Below are 10,282 nucleotides of genomic sequence, written 5' to 3'. Positions count from 1 at the left end.
TAAGGCACAACTTCCAAACGGTAAGTTCAGGTCTTAAGTAGACACAGGGTGACATGTTTGCCTGTCCGATCACCACCCCGATCGAGACAGGTGACACTGCTCACTTCGGAAAGTCCCTGTGCCCCATCCCCTCTACCTCCTGCCCTTGGGGTGGCCACTGTCTGAGTTAAGTCCACACAGGCTGCGGTGTCACTCGTGGATCCACACGGCGAGGCTCCCCTGTGTCCGTCCTCCTTCGCCCAGGGCGGCAGCCGCGCTGAGTGCATCCGTCCTGCACCATTTTCCCTGCCGAGCGGCGTCTGGTTGTGTGAGTGTGCCCCAGTGCGTGTGCTTGAGCTGTGAATGGAAGGCAGGTTACCTCCCCTTCAGGACTGTCACAAATGCAGGTGCCCTGCCACCCCGGCGCAAGCCTCCACTCAGATGCGTGCATCCTTTCTCCTGGTTATGTACCCGGGGTGGCGCCACAGGCCATGGGGGACGCTCAGACCTTGCTTTAGAAGAAGCTGCCAAGCCGTCTCCCTGAGTGGTTGCGACGTGTCCGTCCCCCCAGCAGCGTGAGAGCTGGGGGTGGCCCCAGGTCCTCGCCAGCACTCGGAATTGTCACGTCCTGCTTTCAGCCAGGCTGGTGGGGGTGGGTCTCTCGTCGCGGTTGTGCTTTGTCCCCTGGCGCCCAGTCACACTGAGCACTGTGCTTTCTGTTCACTGGCCGCTCTTGTCCTTCCCTGTGAGTGCTTGTTGAAGTCTTTTACCCATTTTTAAATTAGGTCCTTTGTCTCTTGTTATTCATTTGCTGTGGTTTTTATATATTCTGTATATTTATTTCTCATATATGTGTATTGGTAATATTTCCTCCCAGTCTGTGGTTTGTGTTTTCACTTTCTTAGTGAGGCCTTTTGGAGAGTAGAAATATTTTATGAAGTGCAATTTATCAGCTTTCCTTTTGCGGCTAGTGCTTTGGGCACCCTGCCTAAGGTAACTCTGCTTCCCCCGCAGTCATAAGGACAGTCTCCTAGGTCTCCTAGAAGCTTTACGATGTCGACTTTCCCATTTGGGTCCGTGATCCATCCTGAGTTAGTTTTTGAGCAGGTCTCAAGTACCAGCTGACCCAGAACCGGTGTTGAAGACTTTCCTTTCTCCCATTGAATTGCTCTGGCATCTTTGTCAAAAACACTCTCTGCAATGAATTCTGAGTTCTCAGTTCTGTGCCATCAGTTACTGGCTTATCCTCATGCCAAGACCACAGTTAATTCTTAATTACTGCAGCTTTGAGGTAAGTTTTGAAAAGCAGTAGTTAAGTTCCCCAGCAGTTTCCTTCCCGAGGCCTCCGGGGCTGTTCTGTCTTTTGAGCTTCCATGTAACTTTTAGAATCAGTGTGTAGAGTTCTACAGAAACAGCCTGGCGTGTTGTGATTGGAACCACGTCTACTCTGTCGATCACTTTAGGGAGAAGTGGCATCGTTACAGCACCGAGACCTCCAGGCCATGTTGAGATGCGTCTCAACACTCACATTCTTTAGTTTTCCTAAGCAGTATTTTCAGCATGGAGGTTTTTCCATTTAAAATTTGATATTTAGTCCTATGTATTTGGTATATTTGACACTTCTATAAATGTGTCTTTATTAGTACATTTTGCTACTTTAATACATTTTTTTCTTGGTGAGAACGTTTAAGATCCACTCTTAGCAAGTTTCAGTGATGCCCTGCCTGCGGCCTGGTCGCCATGTCTTACAGCTGGTTCTCAGGCCTTCGTCGCTTGTGACTGAGTGTTTCCTCCTTTTCCCTGACCTCTCCCTGTTTCCCCTGCCCCCAGACCCTGGCAGCCACTTTTCTACTCTGTTTCTATGAGTTTGACTTTTTTTTTTTTTTTAATGATTCCGCATATCAGTGACATAAATAGTGTTTTAAATTTTATTTCCCAGTTATCTGTGCTTACATGTTGAGTATCTCATCGGCGTTTGTCTGCTGACCCTGCAGCCCACGGTGTTGTGAACGCACACCCTGGTCCTGGCAGGTTGTGGATGCCCTGGCTGGATGCTCCAGGGCTGAGGGGGGCGGGAGCCCGTCCACCAGGCCAGCCGGAAGGCTTCACAGACGCACACCATCAGAGGGCAGCTGCTCCTGCCGCGCGGCCTGTTCGCTGAGAGTTGCCTCCTTCCCTCCGTCTTCCCTCTCTTCCTTCCTTCCTGCCTTTTCTTTCTTTCTTTTTTTAATCAAGAATGACACAACTTACTGGGTGTTTTTCCTGACTCTGTGGAGATGGTCGCCTCACCCTGTTCACGTCAGTGGCTTGGCCGATGCGTGAGTGGGAAACGGACCTTGTCTTCCTTTGCTGTCTGTACTCTCTGGGGGCGAGCAGTGATGTCTCACTTACGCGTCTAACACTGCGCCCCCGTCAGCGTCACCGGGGCGCACCCCTTTATCCGGCTTCTCGAGAACCAGCCTCCAGCTTGGCTGGACTTTCCATTTCGCTTACTTTTGCTTGATTTTTATTATTTGGGTTTGTTCTTTTTCTAACTTCCTGAACTCAATGGTTGGTTCGTAGTTTTCAGCATTTCTTCTTTTTAATATATTAAGTGTATTTAAGAATGGCAATTTCCCTTTGCTTTCTGCTTCAGCTGCGTATGAACTTTTTAATGTAGTATTTTCAGTATTATTCAAGTCAGTGTCTTCTAACTTTCATTACAGTTATTTCTCTGGTCTCTAAGTTACGTAGACATTGGTTTCCTGTAAGTGCGTTAGCGTCAGGTTTCAGAGTTAGGCTGTATTTTCTTGTTGGTGTAACTGTATTTTGATCGGACACCATTGTCTGTGTCACTTCGACACACAGGCGTTTGTTGTGGGTGCTTTATGTGGTCAGGGCTCCTTGGTGCTTGAAAATAATGTGTGCTCTGCAGTTGCTGGTTATCAGAAGTGGGGTCAGGTTGGTTTACTGTGTTGTTCAGACCTCTCACATTCTTACTGACACTTCCTGTCTGCTGCTTCCATCAGTTCCTAAGCCAAGTAGGATAAGAATCTTCGGGGATGCTTCAGTTTCTTAAGATCCTGTCCACTTTGGCTTCATATTTCTTCAGACTCTGTTAATTTTATTTTGCTTAGAATTTACCTGGTATGTTTTTTCCTCTGGATCATTCTCTAGTCTCACATCTCAGATATTTATCTGCATAAAATTTGACCTTTTAAATTCAGACTGACCACAGTCTTTTAACCAGTGCACCTAGTGGTTACGTTTTATGTGATCATATATGTACACCTGTACGTGGATTCTGCACACCAGATCACTCCCGAACAACACACACTAATCATCCCACACATTGCAGAGGCTCAGGATTCACCTTGTGGTACTGGCTCCAGGCCTTGGCCAAGCTGCGTCATCTGAAGGCCTGACCGGGGCGGGGCAGCCACTTCCGCGACGGCTGGCTCACACGGCTGTGGCTGGAGGCCTCGCTCCCTGGCCACGTGGGCCTCTCCAAAGGGCTGCCTGAGTGACCTCACAGCATGACGGAGCTTCCTCCAGAGCAGGGATTCGACAGACTGCAGTCGCATGGCTTCTGTGGCCCGGCCTGAGAAGTCACCCGCCGCTCATTCTGCTGGTCACACACCAATCCTGGCACAGCGTCGGAGGGGCTTGCCCAAGGGCACGGATGCCAGAGGCAGGGTCACTGGGGGCCGTCCGGGAGCCTGGCAACCAGGTCGGCGTCTGAGTGCGTTTGATTTCTGTTTATTCTCCCCCATTTCACGTTCCTTTTTCTCTTTGTTCTTGCGCTGTGTTCGTTATTCTTTTCTCATTTCAGTGATTCCGTCTTCTAGTTTGGAGGTTACACACTCTGTTTCTGGTCTTTCGGTGGCTGCCCAGGAATTACTAGTTACATGGTGAGGTTATCAAAGTCTAAAGTTGAGAAAACCACACTTTTACTCCCACCCGGACAGTACACTGGCCTTCAGGCTTGGAGAACTTGAGGCCCCACTCCTGACTGCTCTCTCTTGTTGTCCTGCAGTTAATTCTGTTGTTTTGTTTCTGCCTCCACCCGCCTTAGCGTCACTGCCACTTCACCCTCCACAAGACCCGAACTTTCAATCTGGAATCTCTCCTTTTTTAAAAATTTTTCGCACGCTTACTCTTGAAAGAGACAGACTGTCCACAGAAGGAGGCCAGGTTGCCAGCAACTTTCCCGCAGCACGGTGGAGGCAGCACTCCACCGTCTTGGCTTTCCCCGCTGCTCTGCGAGAATACAGCCTAGCCTGTGGCTTTCCCAGAGTGAGCTGTCTGTGTTAACTGCCTGCTTCATTTAGGACTATTTGTATGTGTGTGTGTGTATGTGTGTGTGTGTGTGTGTGTGTATGTGTGTATGTGTGTGTGTGTATGTGTGTATGTGTGTGTATGTGTATGTGTATGTGTGTGTGTGTGTGTGTGTGTATGTATGTGTATGTGTTTGTGTGTGTGCGTGTGCGTGTGATGGGTCTGGGTGTGGTTTTATTTTTATCTATTCAAACTGGGAGTCTTTGGACATCTCTAACCTGCACACTCACATCAATCGATTATGAGAAACTTCCAGCTGTTACTTCTTTAAATATTGCCTCCGCCCCACTCTCTGTCTCCTTCCCTGGGGAGCTCAGGTGGGATGCTGGCTGAAACCTTCTCTCGCCCTGTCTCTTACCTCTGTCCACTGTCTGATGTGTTGGCTCCCTGCGCTGCAGTCTGCACGTGCCCCCTTCTCTGTCTTCCAGCTCGTCTTGTTCCTGTCAGTGTCTAGCCCAGTGTTCAATCCCATCCATTGAAATTTTAAATTTACTTATTAGAGCTTCACTTTTAGAAGCTCTCCCTTTTAGTAAACTTGGTTACTCTTGACAGCGTCTTCCCTCTGCCTGTAATTTCTAAGTTGCATGACGCTGTGGAATCGGTTTGTACTGTGTCTGAGACTCTAATAGTTGACGCCTTTGGTCACGTTTGTGCTACTGTTTCTGTGGGCACTCTCACACTTTATTATAAACAGCTATTTTCTCTAAAAAATTAATTACGGGGACTCTTTGCCTTCCTTCCAGAATGTAGGTGAGTCTTCCCCCAACTGGCTTTTGCCCCGCCAGGCCCTCCTCTCCCGGAGAAGGCTGCCCGCACCCTCTCACGTTCAGAGCTGGGTGCTCCATGCCCTCCCTGCCCCACCCGAGCCCAGGGGTAAGGGTTTGTCACCGAGGTCTGTTCCAGGGTTAGCCTGGGGCTCCAGTTTCTCTGGGGTTTCCTCCCACATTGCTCAGCACTGCAGACACTCCTGGCGGTCCCGTCCCGGGGGGGGGGGGCTGTATTTTGGGCTCACCCTTGTGCCAGGGTGTCACTCTTCAGGGGATGCTGCTTTATTGAGGGGTGGAGTGTCTCTCACTCCTCTTGGGGGTGTCTTCTGTGCCCCACACCCACAAAGCCTTGGAACCTCGAGCCTTGTGTGGGCCTGGTGGGCAAAGCCCCAGAAGGAAGGGCTTCCTCCCTCTCTGAGCCCCATACCCACCTGATCATTCCTTGCTACTTTGCCAGTTTTCTTGTTGCTTTTAAGATTCTTTTCATGTTTTGTGCTCCAGGTTTGGTGTTTTTTCCCAGAAGGGTTGGTCTGGATCCCAGAGTACCAGTTCCTGAGTGGATACCCCATCCACATTGGAGCTGCACTCCCCATGCGCCTTAAGCACCCCCCACCTCCTCTTCTACCCCAGGGTGTACAACACCCGGCTCTCCAGCTTCTCAGCCCCTCGGCCCCAGCCCTAAATGGGACGGCTTCCTTCGTCACAGTCAGCTGCCCCTCACCACCAGGGCCTGGCCCTGTCCTCCTCGGCTTGGAGCTGGCCCAGTCTCCATCTATTCTGGCCCCAGGCTGGGCCCTGTTGAGCCCTGGGGTGCACTGATGGGCAAAGCGCTGCCAGTAGAGCAGCCCCCAGCCTCTCTGCCTGCCCACCCCAAAGCCTCCGTTGCCCCGCCCTGTGCCCAGACAACCTGCCTGCTACAGCCTCCATGTCGCGCAGGCCCTGGCACGTCCTGTGGGACAGGCTGGCCCCAGCCCCTTGGGAAGGCCCCATTCCTGGGCTGTGCCTCAGCATCTGCTGGAGGCTCAGGGAGCTCTGGGGCTGCTTTGCACAGGGGCTGGGTGGCCCTGCTCCAGCCCACCCCCCAAGACCTGCCTGGGCCCCAGGGAGGAGTGACTCAGCACAGGTCGCTGGAAGTGGGCGGCTCTGAGGCCTCGTGTCTCAGCCCATGGCACTCTGGGCAGGCCGTTGCTGGCTGGGCGCCGCCCTGGCTCCAAGGTGGGGAAAGCCTGGGAGACCCCGTCCTCCCGGCCCGCCCCCAGCAGAAGCTGCAGCAGGCCGGCAGCCAGCCTTCTGAGGCCTGACTCATGGGCCCCAGCATGGCAGGGGTGGGCAGGGAGCTTGCGCAGGCCCACCCCAACCCCTGAGGAAGGCCAGAGACCTGGTGGGGAGGCACTGCAGAGCAAGGGCAGAGGCTAGAGGCCCCAAGGATGAGGACAGAGGCCTGTGGGAGGCTGGCCAAGGTCCCGGCCTCTTGGAGGGGCATGTGATCCCCCCACCTGCTGGCCTTACCCGTCCTGCGGTGTTGAGGGACTGAGTGAAAATCCTCGGGAAGCAGCAGCCTCTGCACAGCACCCCTGCCTGTCACAACCACTGCTGGGACCACCAGCCACAGGACCCTCACCCAACGAGCTCACCACCTCCTGGACCCGCGGACCGGCATCCTGAGTGGCCAGCCCAGAACCCAGCCTGCCTGTAAGGCGGATGGCTCCCCCGGGTGCCAGGTGGCCAGTGGGCAGAACAGCTTCTGATGGATGGGGGCTCATCCATCATTCTTGGTGAAACCCTGGCTCTGATACTCCGGTCTCACTTCAGCCACTGACCTGCCTGGGGCTCTGGCCGCTGGGTCAGTGCGCTGGCAGTGGGCACGGTGCTGCTGCCCAGTCCTCAGCTCTGGCTCCCGCCCCAGCCCGTCGGGGTCCAGGCTCGAGCTCCAGGGCTGAGCTCAGGAGCTGGGCCCTTCCAGGCACGGCTGTCTCAAGGAGGGCAGGGCAGGTTAAGGGCTAGAGGAAGAGCTGGAGAAATTGCCCCCTATTCAGGCACCTGTGGGATGGGGACTGGAGGACCTGGGTCCCCAAAGTCCCTCCTGTGCCCACATGGCCCTCTGTGGGGCTGCAGGCATCCTTTGCCCAGCCTCCTAAGCAGGGCCTGAGGGGCAGTCCAGGGGTGCTAGGTGGGTGCTGCTGGGCCCTGCTCCTGGGTCCTGCTCCTGAGGCTGGACACCCAGGCTGGCTTTGGGGGTTGACTCGGGGATAGTTGTGGGGCTGTGGGCTCCAGAGACCTTGCCTTTGCACATTTCCTCTAGCAAGCCCTCTGCCTGCCTCCCCACAGTGGGAGGGCCAGGGCCAGTGCCCCAGCCTTGCTCCCCTGCCTGGGACCACCCCGACCTGGGGGTGGAGGAAGATGAGCAGGGCCGAGGGGACCTCCCTGATCCCTGCAGCCTTCACCTCAGAGACGCGATGGCCCCAGGGCCTCACCCCTTGGCCTTGAGTGGAGGTCTTGAGTGTAGGTCTGGGCTTTCCTGAGAACTGGGGACAGCTGGGTGGGGTCTGTGCGGGATTAAGTGGGCTTGGGAGCCAGCGGGGACTGACCGCCCAGCTAGCCACTGGTTTTGCAGGAGGTGAGGGCAGCCTTGAGGTGGGCGAGCCTGAGGTGAGCACGCCATAGGAGCACAGTCTCAGGGTCTGGTGAATGTGGCCAGAGACGAGGTCTTGGGGCAACAGGCGTGGTTTGTGGGACCTGTGGGCGTGGTCTGGGGTGGTGGACGTGATTTCACAGACCGATGGACCTTGTCTGGGGACAGGTGTGTGGGTTCAGTGGGCGCGTCCTGGGGCTGGACGTGGAGCCTGGGCAGGTGGGCGTGGTCTGGGGAGGAGGCGCGGCCTGGGGCTGGGAGGGGGCCTGGGCAGGTGGGCGTGGTCTGGGAAGGAGGCGCGGCCTGGGGCTGGGAGGGGGCCTGGGCAGGTTGGGCGTGGTCTGAGCAGGAGGTGCGGCCTGGGGAGGTGGACTCGGTTTCACTGCAGGTGGGCGCCGTCTTGGGGCCGCGCGCTGTCTCTCTCTCCCTCACCGCGACCCTCCCAGGGCTACCAGGGGCCCTCCGAGCGCCGCCGTGCCTGGTGTGCCGCGGCTTGCTGCCGCCCGCCGGTGCCTGCAAGCGCTGCAGCTCCTTCCGCGCCGCGATCCAGCAGGGCTCCTGCTTCGTGCCCCTGGGCGGCGAGCGGGGCGGCGGCCTGTGGACCCCATGACGCCGAGGACCAGGACCAGACCTTCGCGCCCAGGCCCCGCGGTCTCCAGAGCGTGGCTTGTATTTTGAAAGCCTACACATGGATGAGGAACCTTGTATACAGTTATTTTAGCGAAATTGTGCAATCTTCACCATGGTATTTCTTACGGAGCCCTGCCCCAAAGCCCTCCCGCTGCCTGCGCCCCATGCCCGCATCCTGGGCCGCTCACTACCCATGGGCCACATCCGTACACCCACCCAGGTCCCGAAACCCGCACGGCTCCCCTCACCCCACAACCGGCATCCCCACAACCTGCGCTGGAGGAGGACACCTGCGTGGGCAGGTGGGAATGACAGCTTCCCGTGCGCGGCCTCCTCCCCAAGAACCCCTCTCTGCAGCCCCTCCTTGCTGGAGGGCACCCCCCTGCGCCCCAGTGGTCACTTGTTTGCTCATTTATTCAACAAAAGTCTGGCTGTGCTGGTCCAGGTTCTTTGCACCTAAGCACCTCCTTCCAACCTGGCGCTGAGCAAAGGGGCAAAGGGGGCATCTGCACGGGTCAGATCTCTCAGGCCCTGCCGCAGGGGGTCTTTGGGCCCTCCGGCTTCAGCGGGCCCTGCAGGCTGTGGAGACTGAAGGTGGGGGGGAGGCCCTGCGGCCTCTTTGGTTTCAGGTTGGGGTGTCCCAGTCACCTCAGTCTGCAAGGGACAGGGGACCTGCAAGGGGTCGAGAGGGCCAGTTCTTTGTGGACATTGGGAGGGTCCGTAGCCCGCAGTCCTCAGATACAAGACAGGAGCCCAGGGGAGAGGGCCGGTCCCCACAGTGCTCCTACCCCCATGGGCCTGGCTCCCCCATGAAGTCACGTGGCTGGTTTGCCCTCCGCTTCTCATCACCTGCATGTGGCTCCTCGGCACTGAGATGGTATGGGTACAGGGTGCCAGCTGTATCACCTGGTGTGGGCCTGTCCTGGGGTGGCCATGGGGAGGGGTGCACTGCGGTGTCTCTCAGGCCACGTGGGGCCTCCTCGCTCCAGGTAGACACAGTGCCATGGAGTCATTTGGTGCAGTGGTCCCTACCTGTCCCCCCCCCCCCCATTCTAGTAAAGCAGATTGTGGCGCTCACTCTGGGCCTCAGGCCTAACGACCGAGGCCTGCATCCTCCTGGCCTGGCCTGGGGCAGCATCTGGCCACGCAGCACCAGCGCATTCTCTTCTGACTCACGCATCTCGCTGACCCGGAGGCCAAGGGTGCTCTGGTGACCTGACTCAGAGCAGGCCAGGCCAGGGACAGCGAGAAGACTTGCGGCTGGACTTCCTGGGCCCCCAAACACGCCCGCCTGCTGCTGCCTGCACCAGGTCACAGGGGTTGCTGTGATCACAGGTGAAGCTGCCAGGACTGGGGCTCCATCCCCATCCGCTCTGCCTCACCAGCACATGGGCTGGGTGCCCAGAGCCCAGCAGTGACCCCCAAGTCCCTGCCCACATGTGTTCTGGACTTGGGGGAAGCAGGGATGAGGCGCTGGCCAGGAGGAAAGGAGGCCAGGCTCTGGCTCCTGGGACAGGGTGGCAGGATGGTGGGGACCATGGTCTTGGGTGATGTCTGCCAGTGGGTCCGGTCCTCTGGGGCTGAAGCTCCCTCAGGTGTTCCCCAGGTTCATTCCTGCCTCAAGCCTGAGTCCAGTTCAGGAGCACGTGGGCTCAGACAAGGGCCTGAGAGACTCCTGTGTCCGCACTGGGCTCACCCCAGGGACCCGCCTGCCCAAGATGCCTGCCTGGGAATGGTGCTACTCTGGGCCAGCTCCCCTCCACACTTGGGGTGCCCTGTTGGGGTTCCAAGAAGATCCCCAGTCCCCCCAGGCCCAGCACGGCTGGAGGATTCCCCAGGCTCCCCAGCCGTACACCCTTTTCCATGCCCCTCAACTCACAAGACAGTGCCCTGCGGGGCAGAGGCATTCACACCCGCCCGCCCCAGAACCACACCTTGGTTCCCTCATTCCCACTGC

At 57.0% G+C, this 10,282-nt stretch overlaps 1 protein-coding gene across 1 annotated transcript in view; it reads left to right on the top strand.

Annotated features, from left to right (window-relative positions):
* The window catches only part of TTLL8 (tubulin tyrosine ligase like 8), a 56,625-nt gene extending 47,103 nt beyond the window's left edge, over positions 1–9,522 (top strand). Inside the window, exon 14 of the mRNA XM_074375805.1 lies at positions 3,317–9,522. Coding sequence (XP_074231906.1) covers positions 3,317–3,375 — 59 coding nt within the window. The 3' untranslated portion in view covers positions 3,376–9,522. The remainder of the gene's footprint in view (positions 1–3,316) is intronic.
* Positions 9,523–10,282: the final 760 nt, after the last annotated feature.

Source organism: Camelus bactrianus, chromosome 12 (genome assembly GCF_048773025.1).
Source record: "Camelus bactrianus isolate YW-2024 breed Bactrian camel chromosome 12, ASM4877302v1, whole genome shotgun sequence".
NCBI lineage: Eukaryota > Metazoa > Chordata > Mammalia > Artiodactyla > Camelidae > Camelus > Camelus bactrianus.
The sequence above is the reverse complement of the archived record's forward strand: the minus strand, read 5'-3'. Positions and strand labels throughout refer to the sequence as shown.